The sequence below is a fragment of the Hyla sarda genome, chromosome 8 (assembly GCF_029499605.1).
Source record: "Hyla sarda isolate aHylSar1 chromosome 8, aHylSar1.hap1, whole genome shotgun sequence".
In the NCBI taxonomy this organism is placed as follows: domain Eukaryota; kingdom Metazoa; phylum Chordata; class Amphibia; order Anura; family Hylidae; genus Hyla; species Hyla sarda.
In genome coordinates, this window is record NC_079196.1 from 21,718,378 (window position 1) to 21,743,389 (window position 25,012).

Below are 25,012 nucleotides of genomic sequence, written 5' to 3' on the forward strand. Positions count from 1 at the left end.
TGGCTCAATGCTGGAATTCATTATAAATGTTCCGTTTTATCTGTTTATCTTTACACAAAAAATATTTTAAGTTCTCTTTCTTGGCCAGAGAATATTTGGGCTTTTGTAGTGAAACTTCAGTTCTGGAATGGGGCACACGTTCCCTAATGTTAGGGCGGCTCAAAAGAATATTGTAATAAAAATATTTAATCTCCTTTTCTCCAATTTTCCTTTGATTCTGGTGGTATATCAATGTTTTTATTATATTACATATTTCATCATTACGCTGCTATAACGGTAATGAATTGATTCGTTGGATGATTTAGTTTTACATTTAATTACATTTTAATATTACAATTTTTATATAATTTGTGGCAAAATTGGAAGTTTCTACCTTTAATTTATTTATTCTTGGATAAAATCAGCAGATATAATATATTAAAGAGAACCTGTCACCAGTTTTACTCTGGACATATCATGGGCGGCATAAAACTGGTGCAGGCAGCGCCATCCTGGCACACTACGATTTACTCTGAAATGCTTGGGGGTTTACGAATACGACTTGGACCGAGGTAACTAGTCACTGGGGTGGGTCCTGGTAGCTGCTTTCTGCCCCTGTAAGCATCTCTCTGTCTGTGTACACTATATCTGTGCAATGGGAGAGACGTGTCTCACGGCGCTTTTAGGATGGAGGGCAGTCACCGGGACCCACTTTTTACCCGTGTCCTCTCCAGTTTGGGGTACCATAAAACTGGTGACAGGTTTCCTTTAACCCCTAGAAGACAATGGTTGTACAGGTAAGCCCTTGCCGTCTGGGATTTAGAGGGGTACTCCGCTGCTCAGCATTTGGAACAAACTGTTCTGAATGGTGGAGCCAGCGCCGGGAGCTCATGATATCACACCCCCTCCCATAGACTTGCATTGAGGGGGCGGGTTGTGATATCATGAGGGGGTGGGGCTCTGATGTCACAAGCTCCCGGCATCCGCTTCAGCATTCGGAACAGTTTGTTCCAAAGGCTGAGCAGCAGAGTACCCCTTTAACACACCAGGGCGTACCTGTACGTACTGGATCACTAAATACCTATGAAGCGAGTGCAGGTACAGGAGCTGCATTCCCTTCATATGCAGTGAGGGACGCCTACTATCAGTAGATGGGACCTTACCGCTAATCATTGGTAGGTGAAGTTCTGCCACTGCCTCATTAACCCTTTAGATGCAGTTAAAAAAACTATACCAAACTACAACTCTCAGGATGCCAGGACAGTAGAAGATACCACCTCTTCATATATATTTAAAGGGGTATTCCAGGCAAAAACTTTTTTTTATATATCAACTGGCTCCGGAAAGTTAAACAGATTTGTAAATTACTTCTATTAAAAAATCTTAATCCTTCCAATAGTTATTAGTTTCTGAAGTTGAGTTGCTGTTTTCTGTCTAACTGCTTTCTGATGACTCACGTCCCGGGAGCTGTCCAGCTCCTATGGGGATATTCTCCCATTATGCAAGGGATATTCTCCCATCATGCACAGCTCCCGTAACATCATCATTGAGCAGTTAGACAGAAAACTTCAGAAGCTAATAATTATTGGAAGGATTAAGATTTTTTTTAATAGAAGTAATTTACTAATCTGTTTAACTTTCCGGAGCCAGTTGATATATAAATAAAAGTTTTTGCCTGGAATACCCCTTTAATTTGCAGCGTACCTCTTATATCCAAGAAAAAAAAAAACATACTGTGTATGTTACTCAAGTCATACAGTTGCTTTACATGTCTTTTTTTTATGTGTCTAGCTACTGTATTTAGCTCAAAAATCCTTTTGTTCTGCTGCTCACTCATGCTGACATCCACTGCTCGGGAAGGGGCATGTCCGAGGCAAGCACTAAGCCCGCCCTCACACAGTATGCATTCACTTCCTCCCTGAGTCTGCTGTGCTGGGTCTCTTCTTCCAATCATTGCAGACTGCTCTGTAACCCCCTCCTCTCTGCCTGATAGGACAGTAGCACAGTGAGTGAGCACAGAGGAGTGCTAATCTCGCCCTCACTTCCTGGACTTTGTCCAAGTCTGTGCCTCAGCTGGGACAAATATAACTCTGTATGTAGCTGGCCAGCATTATGTTCTGAACTGTACGGGGACCCCTAGTGGTCCTTTTTTAAAAGCCATGATTACTATATAAAAGGTGCTAAAAAAAAAATGTATGAACTATATTAGAAAGGTTCATGTTTTGTTCATAGTTGGCATTTATAGGTGCTTGATAGTTAGCTGTTATTTTTTGTATATTCTTAAATAGTTAAGACTAGATCTCATATTTACATCAATAGCAAACATCTTATTAATTACATACAATTACCTAGAAAATAATATATTCCTCTGATCAAACACAAGAAAAGTCCTAGTTTAAATTTTGGTTCTAAGTCTAATTAACTTTGTGTCAGAAACATAGAATGTGTTGGCAGATAAAAACCATTTGTCCCATCTCGTCTGCTCAATATCTTATATGAAGTATAGCCTTATGTCCAACCCAATCTTATATGAAGGATAGCCTTACACTTATCCCATACATGCCTAAACTTCTTCACTGTATTTGCAGCTCCCACTTCTACAGGAAGGTTATTCCATGCATCCACTACTCTCTCAGTAAAGTAATACTTCCTCATATTATTGCAGAAACCTTTCCCCTCTAATATAAAACTATGTCCTCTTGTTGGAGTTTTTTCTTCTTTTACATATACTCTCCTCCTTTACCGTGTTAATTCCCTTTATGTATATAAAAGTTTCTATAATATTCCCTCTGTCTCATCTTTCTCCTATACATGTTAAGGTCCTTTAAAGAGTACCTTTCATGATCTTGTAAAATGTTATAATCCTCCCAGTTCACTCCCCCTATCATGATAAACCACCCCCTGCCTTTATTTTTATTATTTTATTAGTATTCTACTTGGATATTGTTCTGTATTTTCTGCTCAGTCTCAGTCAGATTCACAGACCGGGAAGTGGCCTTCCCCGGCAGGCGTGACATCATCTGAAGCCATACAGGGGAGAACTTCCTCCCTCACTCTGCTACACAGCCCAGAGCAGTTCAGTGTGAGATGAGTTATGATTGGCTAAGGCTGCACGCACACACAACCCCTCAGCACTCCAGACTGCATTTCCTGATTTTGGACTTCTTCAAGACCAGCAGGAGTCCAAAGTCTGTGCATGAGATGGGGGAAATGTGCTCTGGACAAGTAGGGAGACACCTAGTGGCAGCATTTTTAAAACACAAATAAAACATAGAAAACTTATTTTTCAACAAAGTACATTAGATTTTTTTTTATTTACCATAAGGAGTGCAATAGCAAAAATTAGTTTTAAGAACAGTGCCCATTTGACCTTTCCTGGCAAGTTTTGTCCTGCAACCCATGTACTAATTTAGTATCTTCTCTGAACTCTGTCCAATGTATTTATTTCCTTCAGGAGATACGGTCTCCAATACTGCACACAATACTCCAAATGAGATCTCACCAGTGCTCTGTACAGTGGCATAAGTACTTCCCTCTTTCTACTGCTAATACCTCTCCCTATACACCCATGAGCACTTCCCTCTTTCTACTGCTAATACCTCTCCCTATACACCCATGAGCACTTGCCTCTTTCTACTGCTAATACCTCTCCCTATACACCTAACCATTCTGCAAGCATTTCCTGATTATTGGTGGAGCAGTGGCTAACTCTGCAAAAATAAGCCCCACAGTCAAAAAAAATTAAGTTATAGAGGTCAGAATGGGGCAATTTTAACCTTTTTAAAGTTATTTTTTATTTTTGAAGTAGTAAATGAAAAGCTACCTAAATTGGGTATCATTGTAACTTTACTGACCTAAAGAATACAGATAATGTCAGTTTTACCGCATGGTGAATGGCATACAAACATCCCCCTTCCCCTCATAATTGAGTTGGTTTTCAAATATCCCTTAACAAAATGTTTTTCTACCATATCAATTGGTCCTGCAAAAAACAAAACCTTCTATGACTACCGGCTATACGTTTGGGATTATTGTCCTGCTGTAGAATAAAAGTGTTTCATTTGTAGCTGCTCAGATGCCTCCATAATAGAAGGTGCGTTACCTTACAGCATTATTTCCTCACCTGCCTAAAACATTTGCACAGTATATGAAAATAGGATACAGAGAACAAAGTTTGATAGTGAGTTTGGAAGTGAAGTTTAAGAACCAACCTATTTTGTAAAAATTACACACACATACACATATATATATATATCCAAATGAACCATCGTTTGTTGAGGGATCCGTGCAATGTAAAGTATAGGACAGTGGTCTACAACCTGCGGACCTCCAGATGTTGCAAAACTACAACACTACTACTACTACTACAACAGCCGTTGGCTGTCCGGGCATGCTGGGAGTTGTAGTTTTGCAACAACTGGGGGTCCGCGGGTTGAAGACCACTGGTATTGGAGGTTATACTCACGTGTCCCCGCCACTCCGGACCGTCACCGCTGCCCTGGATGTCGCCTGCCCGGGGTGTCCCCGACGCTCCGGCAAGGCCTCTGCTTCTCCGGCATCCCCGCTCTCAGTTGCCCCCATCACTTCACTACGCACGACGCTCCTATTGATAACGGGACGGCGTGCGCAGCGACGTGAGGACGATGATGGAGAGCGCCGACGATGGAGGGGATCGAGAATAGAAAGCTCCGGAGCCCCGAGGACAGGTAAGTGATCATCAGCGGACCACAGGGGGCACCGTAAACGGCTATCCGGTGGCAGCTGAAGCAGTCTGCGCTGCCGGATAGCCGTTTATGCGATGGCCCCGACATACAAAAGCATCGTATGTTGATGCTGCCTTCAACATGCGATGGCCTCTGAGAGGCCATCGTATGTTGAAATGATCGTATGTCGGGGCCATCGTAGGTCGGGGGGGTCACTGTGTATATGTATATATATATATATATATATATACATATATATATATATATATATATATATATGTATATATATACACACACACACACACATATACATTATATATATATATATATATATATATATATATATATGACACACACAAAAAACATTCAGCTCAGCATAGTAGACAATAAAGCTAAAAAAAATATCCCAAAACAAAAAAAAAGGTTTTCAATTAAAAGTACAATTAAGAACAAATGAAAAGAATAAAGAGAGGCAGACCTTCATTAACATGCACAGAACTATTATACAGCCCTCAGTAAAGGAGAAAGAAAGGAATGCTGAATTACTTGCCTCATCCGCAATCATACACCTACGGAAGGAGAGAGACAAAAATTATATGTTAATACAAACCGCGCTCTGGCTCTTATTCCCACATGAAAAACAATATGGTAATTAGCAAATCTGCTCCGACACGTGTTACGCGGCGGCTACAGGATCTATAGATAAATACAGCAAATGAGGTCTTCAGTGCGAACCCAGGAATCCAATTTGTGCAATTACTGGATTTGATTTTAGTTAACGTAACTTGTTGAAAAACAACACAAAGAAATGCGCAAGAGTCCGCAGGTATACAGTGTGGTCATATATCTATAGATATGTGTATATACATATATGTGTTTATATGCAAAATCATAGAACCTTGTAGAATCTTGTTGTTGGACTCATAGTATTTTGTAGAGACAAGCATTTGGGAGTCTTCCATTTATCAAGTCAAATGATTGTACAATACTATGATTTTACAGCACTGAACTAATACAGCTTTACAAAACTTATACATAGAGATGAGCGAACTTACAGTAAATTCGATTCGTCACGAACTTCTCGGCTCGGCAGTCGATGACTTATCCTGCGTAAATTAGTTCAGCCTTCAGGTGCTCCCGTGGGCTGGAAAAGGTGGATACAGGTGGAAAGAGTCTCCTAGGACTGTATCCACCTTTACCAGCCCAAGGGAGCACCTGAAGGCTGAACTAATTTATGCAGGAAAAGTCATCAACTGCCGAGCCGAGAAGTTCGTGACGAATCGAATTTACTGTAAGTTCGCTCATCTCTACTTATACTGTTTATGTGTACAGTGGTCCCTCAAGTTACAATATTAATTGGTTCTCGGACGACCATTGCATGTTGAAACCATTGTATGTTGAGACCAGAACTCTATGGAAAACTGGTAAACGGTTCTGAAGGCACCAAAATGTCATCCAAAAATAGGAAAAAAGTGAGGATTAAAGAAAAATAAGTAGATAACTAATATAGATAAAGCAAATCCTTACATATAAAAGTAAGAAAGATCTGCTGGGAGCTGTAAATCACTGTCTATGTCAGTGTTTCCCAAGCAGGGAGCCTCCAGCTGTTGCAAAACTACAACTCCCAGCATGCCCGGACAGCCAAAGACTGTCCGGGCATGTTGGGAGTTGTAGTTTTGCAACAGCTGGGGGCACCCTGCTTGGGAAACACTGGTCTATGTAGAGGACAGGATCTTCTTCAGGGTCCTGTACAGTACACGCAATGTCCTAAAAAATTAACATGGGGTCACCCTCACCTGGTGTCCAAAGGAGCAGCTAACCCTGGTACAGGTAAAGTGTACAGAACATATAATACCTCCCTGTACTGTAGGGGGCGCTACCAGACACCAGTCAGTGCATACACTTCAGTAATACAGGTGTTTTACCGGTAAATTGCCCATTCTGATTGGTCAGTTCTTCCAGCCATTGACCCGTTTCACAGATCTGGACTGTCTGTACATTGTATGTGGAGTCTGGTTTCAACTTACAATGGTCCAGAAAAGACCATTGTATGTTGAAACTATTGTATGTTGAGGCCATTGTAAGTTGAGGGATCACTGTATATTGTACACATATATGCACAGCAGCCGCCTCTAATGCACATAAGAAATTACCACATTAGCAACAAGATGGATTTCTCTTGACCAGCTGCACTCCCCTGGAAAACATTTATTTATTTATTTTAAATCAACTGCTGCCAGAAAGTTAAACAGATTTGTAAATTACTTCTATTAAAAAAATCTTAATCCATCCAGTACTTATCAGCTGCTGTATGTTCCAGAGTAAGTTCTTTTCTTTTTGAATTTATTTTCTGTCTAAGCACCGTGCTCTCTGCTGACACCTCTGTCCATGTCAGGAACTGTCCGGAGTAGCATATGTGTTGCTATGGGGATTTGCTCCTCCTCTGAACAGTTCCTAAAATGGACAGAGGTGTCAGCAGAGAGCACTGTGGTCAGACAGAAAAGAAAATCAAAAAGAAAAGAACTTACTCTGGAACATACAGCAGCTGATAAGTACTGGAAAGGTTAAGACTTTTAAATAGAAGTAAATGACAAATCTGTTTAACTTTCTGGCACCAGTTGATGTTAAAAAAAAGCTTTTTTTCCAGTGGAGTACAAATTTAAGAAGTGTGAAAAAACAGCGTCCCCTGCACTTTTTATCTGTACGTTCAGGTTAGTGCAGGTGACCATGCTGCTAGTTTACCTTCAACATCTGTTGGATGTACTTTCGGGAGGCTACGTTGCAGAATCCATTTATTTAGCGAAACCTGAGCAGACAAAAACCATGCCCCAAGCAGTTTTCTTTCGTGTGGTCAGATCTTGCTGAATAAAAAGACACCAAACGGACCTCAATAAAGTCAATGGTATCTTTTGGTGTCCGTTGTGCATCCGACCACCCAGCTCGGTTTTCAGTCTCTAAACGATGGAGGCGCAAAGTGAAGCCTTTGACACAGATGTGAACAAGGCCTTAACCTGCCAGATACTAAGCAGCAGCCTCATGATCCCATAGGATGTGATCCCCTGTCAAGCCTTTTGCTAGCGCTGCGCCTAGGATTTGCAAAACCACCAAAAGGTGAGCAGGATTCTTCCCCCCCATCTATCAGGTTTTCACCTTATGGTGAGCAATCTTATTTTTTTTTCTAGTGGAAATCTGGATGCTACTACTGACCTTATAGGTCCACAAGGCAGGTATATTACATCCACATGAATGAGGTATATCTTTTTTGATACATATATCTACCGTCATGGCCATAAATGTTGACACCCCTGACATTTTTCTAGAAAATTAAGTATTTCTCACAGAAAAGGATTGCAGTAACACATGTTTTGCTGTACACGTTTATTCCCTTTGTGTGTATTGTAACGAAACCAAAAAAGGGAGGGAAAAAAGCTAATTGGACATAATGTCACCAAACTCTAAAAATGGTCTGGACAAAATTATTGGCTCCATAACTTATTATTTGGTTGCACACCCTTTGGAAAAAATAACAGAAATCAGTGGCTTCCTATAACTATCAATAAGCTTCTTACACCTCTCAGCCGGAATGTTGGACCACTCTTCCTTTACAAACTGCTCCAGGTCTCTCTTATTGGAAGACGCCTTTTCCCAACAGCAATTTTAAGATCTCTCCACAGGTGATCAATGGGATTTAGATCTGGACTCATTGCTGCCACTTCACAACTCTCCAGCACTTTGTTGCCATCCATTTCTGGGGCTTTTTGACGTATGTTTGGGGTCATTGTCCTGATGGAAGACCCAAGATCTCGGACGCAAGCCCGACTTTCTGACACTGGGCTGTACAGAGGCAGAGGCAGCAAAACAACCTCAAAACAGCATTGAATCTCCACCATATTTCACTGTAGGTACTGTGTTCTTTTCTTTGTAGGCCTCATTCCGTTTTCGGTAAACAGTAGAATAATGTGCTTTACCAAAAAGCTCTATCTTGGTCTCATCTGTCCACAAGATGTTTTCCAAGAAGGATTTTGACTTACTCAAGTTAATTTTGGCAAAATGTAGTCTTGTTTTTTATGTATCTGTGTCAGCAGTGGGGTCCTGGGTTTCCTGCCATAACGTTTCATTTCATTTAAGTGTCGATGGATAGTTCGCGCTGACACTGATGCTCTCTGAGCCTGAAGGATGGTTTAAATATCTTTGGAACTTGTTTGGGGCTGCTTATCCAGCATCTGGCCTATCCTGCATTGATACAAAGAAACAGGAAAAAAGTGTACACCTTTGGATGCTGACGCTGCTCAATGGAATAATTTTCTGTCGACATGTTTCGGATGAAGTATCAAGCATTTATTGATACATGCAAACAAAAAGACAGTGAAACAAACTGTCTTTTTGTTCGCATGTATCAATAAATGCTTGATACTTCATCCGAAACGTGTCGACAGAAAATTATTACATTGAGCAGAGCCAGCATCCAAAGGTGTACACTTTTTTCCTGTTTCTTTGTATCATGTATCATTGCCAACGGACCCTGCCAGGACATCGGCCAGAACACCAGCAGGCTGCAGCTCCGGGATTTCGCTAAAAACACCCCGCGAGTAAGGGGTTACATGCACGATACCAAGTATCGCTCCAGGTGAGCACAATACCTATTATTACTTCTATACAAGACCACCCATTGGAATTACACGAAGCGCTGCCCTCCATCTCTCTCCCCTTTTTTTTCTCCTATACCTACACATATCCTGAATTGACACCTTTCATCAAGGTTTCTCTTCCGTCCACGCCCAGGGAGATTAGCTAAGTGCCATGGGTTGCAAACTTCTTGATGATGTTTCGCACTGTGGAATAAGGCAAATCTAGATCTCTGGAGATAACCTTGAGATTGTTGATATTTTTCTTTGTCTTTCTGTTGTCCACGCTTAGTGTGGACACACAATGCAAAGACTAAGTGAACTTCTCTCCTTTTTATCTGCTTTCAGGTGTGATTTTTATATTGCCCACCCCTGTTACTTAGCCCAGGTGAGTTTAAAGGAGCATCACATGCTAGAAACAATCTTATTTATCCACAATTTTGAAAGGGTGCCAATAATTTTTTCCAGTCCATTTATGTCCAATTTGCTTTTTTTCCTCCCATCTTTGGTTTAGTCCCAATACACACAAAGGGAATAAACATGTGTATAGCAAAACATCTGTTACTGCAATCATTTTCTGTGAGAAATACTTCATTTTCTAGAAAAACTTCAGGGGTGCCAACATTTACAGCCATGACTGTATACATATATATCAATATATATATACATGTGTGTGTATAAACATATATTTAAACATTGCAGTCATGATGCAAATATGCAAGATTTTGACATTGTTCAGCACATTTATTTCTTCCGTAAGTGTCACATGACAATATATGTTCTCATTTACTGACAGCAAGCGGAGATGTGAAAAATCGTAAATAACAGATTTGCAAAGTGTATTAAAAAAAAAAAACTGCACAAATTTCTATTTGCTGAAACCAGAAAAGTAAGACACAAATTACTCAAAAGGTTCAGGATGCATTGCGCTAACAGTGCCATGTGTCAACATATACAATCTGTGGGTCTCTGACTGCTGCAGATTTACACTCCCCTTGACTGGAAGGGCATGATGGGAGTTGTAGTTTTACAACAGCCGGAGGGCTCGCAGGCCTAGATGGGAGCTGTAGGTATGCAACAGTTGGAGAGCTATTAGGGCAATATGGGAGTAGTAGTTTTGCAACAGCTAGAGAGCCTTCAGGGCATGTTAAAAAGGCATTACAAGCTAAAAAATAAGTAAATGGGACTGACCTGCAATACCAGAAATAATTCAGGGTGGCGCTGTTCCCAAGAGGTAAATAAAACCCTAAAAGTTTTTTTTGGAATCTTATTTAATCAAAATTAAATACTATGTTCTGCTGAAAGACCTGCTCATATTGTGCTAATCTGTGTTCTGCCACTGGTCTTGCCTGTTCAGGTCACATGATCCCCTATCCTTGCCAAAAAAATTAAAAATAAAAAACAAAAGAGAGTAAAGCTATAATACTCACTTGGTTCCTGAAATACTTTGCACTACTGTGATCTGGTAGATCATTAGATGTTCTATGTCAGCATTTTATTACCGGTGTGCCTCCAGCTGTTGTAAAACTACAAATCCCAGCATGCCCGGACAGCCAAAGGCTGTCCGGGCATGCTGGGAGTTGTAGTTTTGTAACAGCTCAAATACTCCCTTAGCTCCTGAAATACTTTGCACTGCTGTGATCTGGTTGATCATATGTTCTATTTCAGTGTTTTCCAACCAGTGTGTCTCCAGCTGTTGCAAAACTACAAATCCCAGCATGCCTCAACAGCCAAAGGCTGTCTGGGCATGCTGGGAGTTGTAGTTTTATAACAGCTCAAATACTCAAAGCTCCAGAAATACTTTGCACTGCTGTGATCTGGTTGATCATTATATGTTCTATATCAGTGTTTTCCAACCAGGGTGGCCTCCAGCTGTTGCAAAACTACAACTACCAACATGACTAGAAAGCCAAAAGTCTGTCCAGGCATGCTGGGAGTTGTAGATTTGCATTAGCTGGAGGCACCCTGGTTGAAAAACATTGCTCTATACACAGTAAAAACTGCTTCGAAGATTTGTCCAAGTGTTTAAACCTCAGCCTGATATGAAGCTATGGACTCCGAAGAGATTACGCAAATAACAAAACCTATTTTTCACGAATGTGGTAAAGTCCATAAATAATGCATGCAAAATTCGGAAATCTGTAAGTGCTGCTATTGTCTTATTTGCATGAGTAAAGGCGCCGGGGGATCCACTAAAATGACCCTTTCCCAGAAATAAAGCATATGGGAAGAAGCATACCGCCCCCTCAGCTGCCAGAGGCAATGACGGCTATTAGCATTAATAGTATCAGATGAGAAATCCTGGAATACACAGGGCACACATGGCCGCTACGAAACAGACACCCGAGAGGAGACGGGGGACAGGGCCTTATCCTAAGCTGAATCCGTAAGTCACATTCCAGGGCTTCCAGTGATACAGGACACCGGTCTGGACGTCCACAAGCATCATTCCTCCCACTAACGGCTGTTATGTCTCTTATGAAATAAATAGCATCTAAATCTGTCTGAAAGGAACACATGACATGGTGACTCCATGTACGACAGTCAATACTGACATAAAGTATACATTAATAATATAGTAAACACCTGAAACATTTAAATTATGTATAAAATGCTGTAAGTTCTGGATATGGGACGCTACGGGTTGGACACCACCGCTATAAAGGGTGCAGAACAGATTTAATATCCTTTCTGTCCTGAAGAAATGTCTGGCATTGTTGGCTCCTGCTGAATAATACGCTTTACATAGGGCTGCCAAGATGAGCGGCAACTGCTCTGAGCACATGTCTGACTCACAATTGAAGCCCACTCAGCCAATGACCTGATAAGTTGAGGAACATGCCTTAACCTACTATAAACATTTTGTCACATTTTGTTATGTTGCGGCCTTGTGTTATAGTGAAAAAAATGAATAAGGTCTATATTATGTCTCACAGCCAGAACAAAAACAAAGCCATGAGGGGGGGGAATGAATTGCCTGTAGAGCTCAGAGACAAGATTGTTTGGAAACACAGGTTTGCAGAAGGTGATAGAGACATCTCTACTGCACTGAATGTTCCCAAGAGCTCAGTGGACTCCATAATTCATACATGGTAGAAGTTTGGAACAACCTTGACTCTTTCTAGAGCTGCCGCCCCACCAAACTAAGTAATCAGGGGAGAAGAGAGATGACAGGGAACCCAATGGTAACTCTGGCAGAGCTCAAAAGATCCTGTGTGCAGATAGAAGAAACCTCCAGAGGGTCAGCCATCACGGAAACTTCTATCAATCTGGCTTTATGGCACAGTGGCCAGAAAGAAGCTTCTCAGTAAAGGACACTTGAAAGCGGCTGGGGGTTTGCAAAAAAAAGCACCAAACTGACTCAGATAATACTGCCTTCTAATAATTTAGAACGATTTAATAGAACTTTGGCTAAATGGCTGAAATTCAGAACCCACTAACCATCGTCCGCTGCCCCTTTAGGCATTAGTTAAGTCAAGTGCCCACCTTCTTTTCTTTTTTAGCATTACTTAAATTATTATATTCCCATTCTTCCTTTTTTTTCCTTCCTTCCTTCTCTCTCTCTCTCTTTTGTTTTAGTTTTTTTCTTTTCCTTTCTTATCACTTCCTTTTTATATCACTAAGTTAGGCATTTATTTTAAAGAAAGTTCAAGCTTCGAGAAGCTAGTCAAGTAACCTTCAATGATAAAATATTGTTTGTTTGTTTTTTACTGTTCTGTGTATAAATAATAAACAAAAAAAAAAATACTGCCTACTAGGTACAAGAATATAACTATATAATAGGGATCAGCCGATAATGATTTTTTTTAAAGCCGATACGAATAACCTGTGGACTTTCAGGCCGATAGCCGATAACTTATACCGATATTCCGTTGGCAGTATAGTTCCCCCCTCATTAGGTGCAGTATAGTTCCCCCCACATTAGGTGCAGTATAGTTCCCCCCACATTAGGTGCAGTATAGTTCCCCCCACATTAGGTGCAGTATAGTTCCCCCCACATTAGGTGCAGTATAGTTCCCCCACATTAGGTGCAGTATAGTTCCCTCACATTAGGTGCAGTATAGTTCCCTCACATTAGGTGCAGTATAGTTCCCCCCCACATTAGGTGCAGTATAGTTCCCCCACAGACACACAGCCTCCAGCCATATACAGTGTATGGCTGGAGGCTGTATGCCTGTGTTCTGCCCCATTTCAGTGCTCTGACCACCACTCCTCCGGTCCGGTCATAGCAGAAGTTCCCGGGACCGGAGGAGCGGTGGTCTGAGCACCAAAGCTGACGTGCCGCTGGTCACTTACCATGCTGGCCAGCGCGGGTCTTCCATCTCCATGTTCCGCTCCTCCGTTGCTATGGGCACACGCATGGGACATCAGTGACGTCCGCTATCTCCTGGCGGACCCTGCATTTTTAAACTTAACGCGGGGCCGCAGAGAGTTGACAGGGGGCATCCCTGTGCCCCAAAAACATCTTTCGGAACACAAGGATGTCCGGGCCGCTTATCGGCATTATCGGCAAGGTTATATGCCGATAGAGATAACTTACAAAATCGTGAATATCGGTCGATCCCTACTATATAACTGTTATAATACTGCTCCTATATACAAGAATATGACTACTATAATACTGCTCCTATATACAAGAATATAACTACTATAATACTGCTCCTATACACAAGAATATAACTACTATAATACTTCCTCTAGAGATGAGCGAACTTACAGTAAATTTGATTCCTCACAAACTTCTCGGCTCGGCAGTTGAGGACTTATCCTGCATAAATTAGTTCAGCTTTCCGGTGCTCCGGTGGGCTGGAAAAGGTGGATACAGTCCTAGAAAAGAGTCTCCTAGGACTGTATCCACCTTTTCCAGCCCACCGGAGCACCTGAAAGCTGAACTAATTTATGCAGGATAAGTCATCAACTGCCGAGCTGAGAAGTTTGTGACGAATCGAATTTACTGTAAGTTCGCTCATCTCTAACTGCCTCTATATACAAGAATATAACTACTATAATACTGCTCCTATGTCCAAGATTATAACTACTATAATACCGCTCCTATATACAAGAATATAACTACTATAATACTGCTCCTATATACAAGAATATAACTACTATAATACTGCTCCTATATATGAATATAACTACTATAATACTGCTCCTATATACAAGAATATAACTACTATAATACTGCTCCTATATATAAGAATATAACTACTATAATACTGCTCCTATATACAAGAATATAACTACTATAATACTGCCTCCTATATAAAAGAATATAACTACTATAATACTGCCTCCTATATACAAGAATATAACTACTATAATACTGCTGCTATATACAAGAATATAACTACTATAATACTGCTCCTATATACAAGAATATAACTACTATAATACTGCTCCTATATACAAGAAAATAACTACTATAATACTGTTCCTATATACAAGAATATAACTACTATAATACTGTTCCTATATACAAGAATATAACTACTATAATACTGCCTCCTATATACAAGAATATAACTACTATAATACTGCTCCTATATACAAGTATATAACTACTATATTACTACTCCTACATACAAAAATATAACTACTATAATACTGCTCCTATGTACAAGAATATAACTACTATAATACTGCTCCTATATACAAGAATATAACTACTATAATACTGCTCTATATACAAGAATATAACTACTATAATACTGCTCCTATATACAAGAATATAACTACTATAATGCTGCCTCCTATATACAAGAATATAACTACTATAATACTGCCTCCTATATACAAGAATATAACTACTATAATACTGCTCCTATATACAAGAATATAACTACTATAATACTTCCTCTAGAGATGAGCGAACTTACAGTAAATTTGATTCCTCACAAACTTCTCTGCTCGGCAGTTGAGGACTTATCCAGCATAAATTAGTTCAGCTTTCCGGTGCTCCGGTGGGCTGGAAAAGGTGGATACAGTCCTAGAAAAGAGTCTCCTAGGACTGTATCCACCTTTTCCAGCCCACCGGAGCACCTGAAAGCTGAACTAATTTATGCAGGATAAGTCATCAACTGCCGAGCTGAGAAGTTTGTGATGAATCGAATTTACTGTAAGTTCGCTCATCTCTAACTGCCTCTATATACAAGAATATAACTACTATAATACTGCTCCTATGTGCAAGATTATAACTACTATAATACCGCTCCTATATACAAGAATATAACTACTATAATACTGCTCCTATATACAAGAATATAACTACTATAATACTGCTCCTATATACAAGAATATAACTACTATAATACTGCTCCTATATACAAGAATATAACTACTATAATACTGCCTCCTATATAAAAGAATATAACTACTATAATACTGCCTCCTATATACAAGAATATAACTACTATAATACTGCTGCTATATACAAGAATATAACTACTATAATACTGCTCCTATATACAAGAATATAACTACTATAATACTGCTCCCATATACAAGAATATAACTACTATAGTACTGTTCCTATATACAAGAATATAACTACTATAATACTGTTCCTATATACAAGAATATAACTACTATAATACTGCCTCCTATATACAAGAATATAACTACTATAATACTGCTCCTATATACAAGTATATAACTACTATATTACTACTCCTATATACAAAAATATAACTACTATAATACTGCTCCTATGTACAAGAATATAACTACTATAATACTGCTCCTATATACAAGAATATAACTACTATAATACTGCTCCTATATACAAGAATATAACTACTATAATACTGCCTCCTATATACAAGAATATAACTACTATAATACTGCTCCTATATACAAGAATATAACTACTATAATACTGCCTCCTATATACAAGAATATAACTACTATAATACTGCTCCTATATACAAGAATATAACTACTATAATACTGCTGCTATATACAAGAATATAACTACTATAATACTGCTACTATATACAAGAATATAACTACTATAATACTGCTCCTATATACAAGAATATAACTACTATAATACTGTTCCTATATCCAAGAATATAACTACTATAATACTGTTCCTATATACAAGAATATAACTACTATAATACTGCCTCCTATATACAAGAATATAACTACTATAATACTGTTCCTATATACAAGTATATAACTACTATATTACTACTCCTATATACAAAAATATAACTACTATAATACTGCTCCTATGTACAAGAAAATAACTACTATAATACTGCTCCTATATACAAGAATATAACTACTATAATACTGCTCCTATATACAAGAATATAACTACTATAATACTGCTCTATATACAAGAATATAACTACTATAATACTGCTCCTATATACAAGAATATAACTACTATAATACTGCCTCCTATATACAAGAATATAACTACTATAATACTGCTCCTATATACAAGAATATAACTACTATAATACTTCCTCTAGAGATGAGCGAACTTACAGTAAATTTGATTCCTCACAAACTTCTCGGCTCGGCAGTTGAGAACTTATCCTGCATAAATTAGTTCAGCTTTCCGGTGCTCCGGTGGGCTGGAAAAGGTGGATACAGTCCTAGAAAAGAGTCTCCTAGGACTGTATCCACCTTTTCCAGCCCACCGGAGCACCTGAAAGCTGAACTAATTTATGCAGGATAAGTTATCAACTGCCGAGCTGAGAAGTTTGTGACGAATCGAATTTACTGTAAGTTCGCTCATCTCTAACTGCCTCTATATACAAGAATATAACTACTATAATACTGCCTCTATATACAAGAATATAACTACTATAATACTGCTCCTATGTCCAAGATTATAACTACTATAATACCGCTCCTATATACAAGAATATAACTACTATAATACTGCTCCTATATACAAGAATATAACTACTATAATACTGCTCCTATATACAAGAATATAACTACTATAACACTGCCTCTATATACAAGAATATAACTACTATAATACTGCTCCTATGTCCAAGATTATAACTACTATAATACCGCTCCTATATACAAGAATATAACTACTATAATACTGCCTCTATATACAAGAATATAACTACTATAATACTGCTCCTATATATAAGAATATAACTACTACAATACTGTTCCTATATACAAGAATATAACTACTATAATACTGCCCGTATATACAATATAACTACTATAATACTGCTCCTATATACAAGAACATAACTACTATAATACTGCTCCTATATACAAGAACATAACTACTATAATACTGCTCCTATATACAAGAACATTACTATAATACTGACTCCTATATACAAGAATATAACTACTATAATACTGCCTCCTATATATAAGAATATAACTACTATAATACTGCCTCCTATATACAAGAATATAACTACTATAATACTGCTCCTATATACAAGAATATAACTACTATAATACTGCCTCCTATATACAAGAATATAACTACTATAATACTGCTCCTATATACAAGAACATAACTACTATAATACTGCTCCTATATACAAGAACATTACTATAATACTGACTCCTATATACAAGAATATAACTACTATAATACTGCCTCCAATGTACGAGCAAATAACTACAATATTACTGCCTCCTATATACAAGAATATAACTACAGTGATCCCTCAACTTACAATGGCCTCAACATACAAATAGTTTCAACATACAATGGTCTTTTATGGACCATTGTAATTTGAAACCAGACTCAACATACAATGCTACGGACAGTCAAGATCTGAGAAAAGTGTTAATGGCCGGAAGAACCGACCAATCAGAATGAGAATTCACTGGTAAAACACCTGTTAATTCTAGGTTTGTTGCTCTTGGCCCAACCAATCATCTGGTTACCAAACATTTGTGCTACTCTTAAAGTTTGGATATAAGAAAGTGAAGCTTGGCTATATCACAAAAATTGGGTTGGCATCATCCACCAATGGAGCATGGACACGTTTTGACAGTCATTTTAAATTGCTTAAAAGTTTCAATTGCAGTGCACTTGTACCATTAGGTATTGTATATACAGCAGTTCCCTAACTTGTACTCAGTATGGGCCTGGGCCTTGCAGGCTTGTGTGACCAAACACAAATCCTCCGAAACCTGTGATAAACTCAGATCCACTCCCTTATGTCTGTGAAATTGTGTGAAGAGTGTCGGCTGACATTCCCAGCAGTCTTTATTATATCTCTGGTGCTGAAGTCTAAAGCTGCCATGAAATCTCGCTGATGTGGTGACTCAAATTAAAACACTTCTGCACCTAATCGAGCAGAGTTAGTAGTTATTTTCACAATTGTAAAGTACTTCGAGAGTGTTCCCTCCATTGCCCTTCATAGAATTTCTTTCCAATCTACGGATATCTAATATCTCAGTAGCGAAGCTGGATATGAAGATACCAGATCTTATTCTTCGCATTTCAATCATATCACTTTGACAGTCGCCAGACGGCATCTTCTGCTCAAGCTGATTCACAGTTCGGCCCCTTCTGGTGATGATGTGCAAATCCCCTTATGTCAGCTTATTTTACTAAATAAATTGGAAACAAAATGTCATCAGAAAAATTATGCACTTTTCTTGGTCTTCGTCTGACTTAAAATATTTTACTAATTAAAGGGATTAATTAAAGGGAGCATCTTGGGCAGCAGGGCCAGCTTCTAGGAAATAAAGACTTTAAAAGAATAAAGGCTTATTTAAAATTAAACAATCAAAAAAATAAGACAAGTATGTTGGAGGTATACATTGGGTCAATGTGAGTTTATGGCTACATGCAGTTTATGCAGCAAATACTGCATCATCCTGCCATTCTATCTCTTCCAAGCAGTCTGTTTGGGGCCACAGCTATAGTCCACTGGTCTGGATTAAGACTGCCAGCCTGGGATCGTAAAGAGCAGAGTCCCAATTGGTATTCGTTGCCAAAAAAGCCATGATGTGTGCAGTTCTGTGTGGTTTATAGCGTACGCTCTGCGATTCGGTGCCTACTGTTTCTTCTTCTATGTTCTTGTCCTCGTTCTTATTTTCTTGACTTTGATGTGTGTTATCCTGATATTTGTATTCGCAAGTTGGTGCAGTTTTGCTCAGTTTGTCATGTTGCTGTTATTTTGCACTGCCTTATTTCTCTGGGTCCTAGAGTCCTTTTATATATAGGGACATTGCAGGGACATTAAGATTTAGATTGACTGGTGGAGGTTAGAGTTCAGGGAAAATTCTAGGAAAAGATTAGGGACAGCTAGCTAGGCCCAGACTTTGACGGGGGCTATAGGGGGGAGTAGGTGGAGCATAGAGAAAAGAGAGGAAGAGTAAAAGGGGGACTTTTTAAGGACAAGGAAAATGTTATATTGCAAGCTTCATCCAACTCAAAGGATATTGAGTTGATACTAAATTGTTCCTAGGTTTTCTTTTCCTTTCTTATTTATCTGTGGAAAAGCTATCCTCCTGCTCTCGCTCTTCATAACCTTATGGACTGGTTTGTTTTCTTTTGGGTGGATGTGTGTATATATAAATAAATAAAACATAGAATACATTTTTATTTTTAAAACAAACGATCCAGCCTTTGTATTAAATCTTGTTTGTCATTTTTGGCTTCATTCCTGACGGTCATCGTCTTAATTTTTGTGCCACCACTTCAGGTTGTTATTCTTGTTACCTGCCAGAATTGATATGGGTTTTGATTGTTTTTGTTACAACTGGAGCAATATTATTCAGCTGTACTGTAAGTCCTGTCAGTATCTGAGTACCTAGTGACCAGTATCTAGTGACCAGCTGATCATTACACCCTTACTTCCAATTTTCTTTTCTTCAGAAGGTTTTTGTTGCCCATTGTTGGAGTTACGCTAGAATAATATGAACTTATTTTTGTGTCCGTAATAAGGCTGAAAGTCCTGGCCCCACCACAGGTCTGCTAACCCAAAATAAGAGTTGTCAGTTTTGGTCAATAGACCAACAGTCAGGCTGGAACTTGCCACCATAGATCACAGTGAGGGACATTTATCAATGTTTGCTTATGTATTCTTTTTTTTAGTAATTTTTTCCTTACTTTTTTTTTGCTTATGTGCGACTTATTTATCAACTGGTTTCAGCCTGTTGAGAATTTTCTTTCACGTAAGCAATTTTTCCTTTTTTACTTTGGTAGTAGCTTTTTCTGCTCCAAGTTTGAGCTGGAGTAAATTTTGTCAATTTTTAACCCTGTTGTTTTTTTTGACTGTCGCAGTTAATAAATACCTGACTACCCGTAGTCCATTTTAAAATGATTACTACATAGTTAATTTTTGGAAAACTTGCTTTTCTCGCTTTCCAGTCAAAATGTTGCACGAAAAATCGCGTAGTCGCAGTTGCGACAATTTTGCGACAATTATAGTAAAGAAAACCTGACTAAACCCGTTGATAAATGTCCATAAATATGGATATGGTCAGGATTCACATCTGCAGCAACTCCACCATGTGTGAACACGACTTCACAGTTAAATGCCTTCTCTTTCTTCACACAGCAATGAAACTTGATGTTTTACAGAATTCCGAAAAAATCTTTAAGTGTTTGTTGCAAGCTCTGAAAATATATTCCTTTACTTTTCTCACCTCAACCCCTGAAGCTTAACACAAGTAACACAAAAATGAGGGTAGAAAATCTCACTTTCCGTGACTAGCTTGTCAAGTTTTTGTGAAGTATTTTTGGTAATTTGCTACCCGCTCATAAAAAGGACAGGTGTAAAATAAAAGGAAATAAAGCCTGCTATAAAGAGAACAATCTAAGGGGTCCTGGGGTCCCTGGATTGTAAAGCAGCACTTATGTAATTATGTATATTTGGTGTAATTACACTCTGAATGAGCTGCCATCTTTAAAATTAAAGTGAAAACTGCGACAGTCTAAATACAGATCATCATAATAAGTATTTCTGTATGTTTATAATGCTAATTCTACATGCTAGGAGCAGCTTATAGTCTTACTCTAAGGCCGGGTTCAGACAGATATGTCCGACAAAAACTGAAGTGATTTTCCCACGCAACCAATCACAATGTGATTGGTTGCTTAGGAAAATCACCCCAGTTTTTGTCTGTGCCATTGTGCAAAGACAAAAAATAAACCAAGTAAAACCTTCCTCCTCTACTATCCCACACAGTGTGGTCTTGGAGGTCTTTCCAAAATGGAGTTAGGTAGGCCACAAAAAAAGTCTCTCAGAGGCTACTTTTGTGAAGTGCACCTCTAGGCTAGAGATCGTTGACTGCTAGACATGCCTCTACAAATCACCCAGACATTTTGCCTGAGAGACTCTGGGGAGGGGGGCTTATGGGGATCAATCATTGGAGAGAAAGGCAGGATGGACGTTTTGAAAAATTGCCTGCAATCTAGCCTGTTCCAACCAAGCCAGTAATTGTTGGGAGCAGTGGTTACGTGAGGGCACACAGACATAGCGAACAGTCTGTGGACAGCTCAGACAGACCACCAGTCTGCCAACAAGCACAAGCAGCAACCAGTTTCCTTGTCCACCATCTAGACACAGGTGGGACAGTCTTTTAATACCCATCTCTGCCCAAACCATTTCCAGGATCCATTCCTGCCATTAACGGCCAGCCACTCACCATCGCCTTTATTTTCAGTGGTGTCAAAAACAAGAAACCTGGACTGCTACCAACTGGAACTGTCTAGTGTTTAGCAAGTGACTCAGGTTCTGATTGGGATTCAGTGACGATCAGGTTGGAGTATGGAGGGCTCTTGGTAAGTGCTTCAATCCACAATGCCCCCTGCTGGTGTGATGTTCTGGGGAGTCATCGCATACGACAGTCTGTCACCCATGGTAATAATACGATGAACAATTACAGCTCAGCGATATGTACAGGACATCCTTTGGTCACATGTGACGCTTCTCATGGCTTCCAAATGGCCATCAAGCATATGTGGTGAGCCAGCTTGGCAAACCTACTAGTGTGAAGGATCTACAGGCTGAGCTGAAACATCTGTGGACAAATAAACCACACTATGCCATATGGAACCTGCATGCCTCCATGCCCAACCCTATCTCCTATTGTATGCTCCATAGGCTTGCATTGAGGGGCGGAGTGTGACGTCACACGGGAGCGGCCCGGTGGTCACCTGTAATCAGTCCCGGAGCAAACACCCTCCGGGGACTGATTACAAACGGGGTGCCGCGTGCATGATCCCGGGTGTCCCCAGCGGCGGGACTCCCCCGATCAGGCATCTTATCCCTCATCCTTTGGATAGGGGATAAGATGTCTAAGCACCGGAGAACCCATTTAACGCATGTTCCCGCATTGGTCTTACGCTGGGGACGTGAGCGTCGGACAACCGTCAGCCTATCACCGGCCGCAGCGATGTTCCACCTCAGCCGGTGATAGGCTGAGCCCACAGTCATGTAAGGAGCCGGCTTCTTACATGACAGTGGGCTCAACCTATCACCGGCCGAGGCGGAACATCGCTGGAGCCGGTGATAGGCTGACGGCTGTCCGACGTTCCATTGCCTAGGAAGCTGGTCCGGACCGACGGGGAAGGCGAGTTAAAGTTTATTTTGTTTACCTTTTGCAGCCCATGCATAGGGATACAGTATAGAGCAGTGGTCTTCAACCTGCGGACCTCTAGATGTTGCAAAACTACAACTCGCAGCATGCCCGGACAGCCAACGGCTGTCCGGGCATGCTGGGAGTTTTAGTTTTGCAACATCTGGAGGTTGAAGACCACTGGTATAGAGTGTCAGCGCCGGCGGCCGCAACAAACAGGAGGACAAGGAGGGCAGAGCTTGCGGGTGACATGTGAGTAGTACCCTGATGGGGACAGTGCAGCACTGGGCTGATAATTCATTCCTGAGGGGGAGGGGCCAAACCGGTATTGCGGTATGGGTTAAAATTCATATCGTGCAGCACAAAAGTTTCGGTATTCGGTATGAACCGGTATACCGCCCAACCCTTAGAAGGGTTTGTGCTTCGTCTTATCCATCATAATCCAGGAAGTGACAATCCACGTAACGTGACTCCCTGGAGGAGCGTACCCTCAGCACAGGAGCAGACTTAGGTGCAGGCTCAGCCCCTATCATTACCCTTGGCTCTGTCCATTAACCAGAGACCCCCTTTAAGACAATGCTGTGATTTTCCAATTTGCTCTGACACTTAATTTCCCTTGCCCGCTCCTTGCAGATTCCAGCGCTCAGACACCTCTCTCTCTCTCTCTCTGATGACTCCATGACAGATCACTGAAGGCCAATTCCTCTTGGAATTAATTATACACAGCCGAGTATAATGAAAGAGGTAAGACGCCGCAACCTCACTGCTATTTTAAGACATGACAGTGCTGTGTATTTCTGACTGCAGCCGCTTTAAGCTACAGGATAATGACTATTAAACAGCAGTGGCAGATGGATTATATAGAGAGTGTGCGTGCGGACATGTACAATAGATCAGTAGTCACCCGCGCAGGAGGCCACAGGTCGGCAGCTTCTAGGAGGGTGATGGGACTTCTCATCTTCCTCAAGCAAAAACTAACGTACTTTATTCCTTCTATCACAAAAATAATTTTAATTGGACTCAGAGGTACCGGATGCTAAGGCTGTGTTCACATTTCACACCTTCGCCAGTCTCTGCCCTGCTGCACTTTATTTTTGTAATAGTTTTCCCATTTTTACGCACATAAAATTCATCCATTGTACATCGACATATACTTTGCGTTTTGAATTTTCGTTGTTTTCAAGATGTCTGCTTGCGGTCAGTGAATGCGTTATCCACACTTTGGCTGTTGCTAAGCAACAGGACAACACTCCGCCCACCCGCACCCACTGGTGGTTCGGGCAGCAGTATTCCTTCATGCAATGTCCAGTTTCCTAGGCAACCAGATGATGAGGCACCTGTAGGCCATGGCTGGTTATTAAGGAATATACCTATATACCTTTCTTTTGTTCTTATATGTTGCTATAAACGACAGCTTGTTACTGATCCTAATCTTAGCCTTTTTCCTGACCTCGTCCGTCTCGTACCTTGGATCGTCTGATACTTGTCCAGTTCTTATTCTATTAACATATCCATCATTAGAATGCCTTGTAGGTTTTATGCCATAGTATATAACATATATATGGCTAGATATAAACTGATCAACTAATATTATGAAACCGAAACCACCCCCAACTCCCCATCTGTGCTCTGAGCCATCGAAGCCTGGACTATATAGACCTTTGAAGTGTCCTTAGGTATCTGCACCAACATATCAGAGGACATCCTGTAAGGTTCGAGGTTCGGCCTCCATGGAAAGGACTTATGTCTCCAGCACATCCAACAGATGATCAATCAGATTGAGATCTGGGGAATTATTGGTAGATCTACACAGATCAGCTAATATAATTTACAGACCAAGAAGACTTGGTCTGTACAATGGTTAGGTATGTGGTAGGGCTGGGCAGTATGACCAAATATGTGTATCACGGAATTTTTTCAACTTACGGCGGTTCCACGGTATATAACGGTATTTTCACCACCCAATCATGTGACCCGCCAGTGCTGTTCTGCCCCCCAACCATGTTACCCGCACGCGGTGTTCGGCTTTCCCCCCCCCCCAAATCATGTGACCCGCCAGCACTGTTCTGCTCCCCCCCCCCCCCCCCAATTAATCATCAGCCCAGCGGGGTACTACTCACAGATGTCAAGCACTGCCCTCCTCCTCTTTGTTGGGGGACG

General features: G+C 40.2%; 1 protein-coding gene across 5 annotated transcripts in view; it reads right to left on the reverse strand.

Moving 5' to 3' along the window:
* ZRANB3 (zinc finger RANBP2-type containing 3) overlaps nt 1-25,012 on the reverse strand; it is a 282,012-nt gene that overhangs the window by 229,038 nt on the left and 27,962 nt on the right. For 4 of the 5 annotated variants that reach the window (XM_056533788.1, XM_056533787.1, XM_056533786.1 and 1 more), the window contains one exon: nt 5,233-5,251. The exons of the other annotated variant lie outside the window; for it this stretch is intronic. In XM_056533788.1, coding sequence (XP_056389763.1) covers nt 5,233-5,251 — 19 coding nt within the window. Of the gene's footprint in view, nt 1-5,232; nt 5,252-25,012 lie in introns of those variants that run through there. 5 annotated transcript variants of the gene reach the window in all.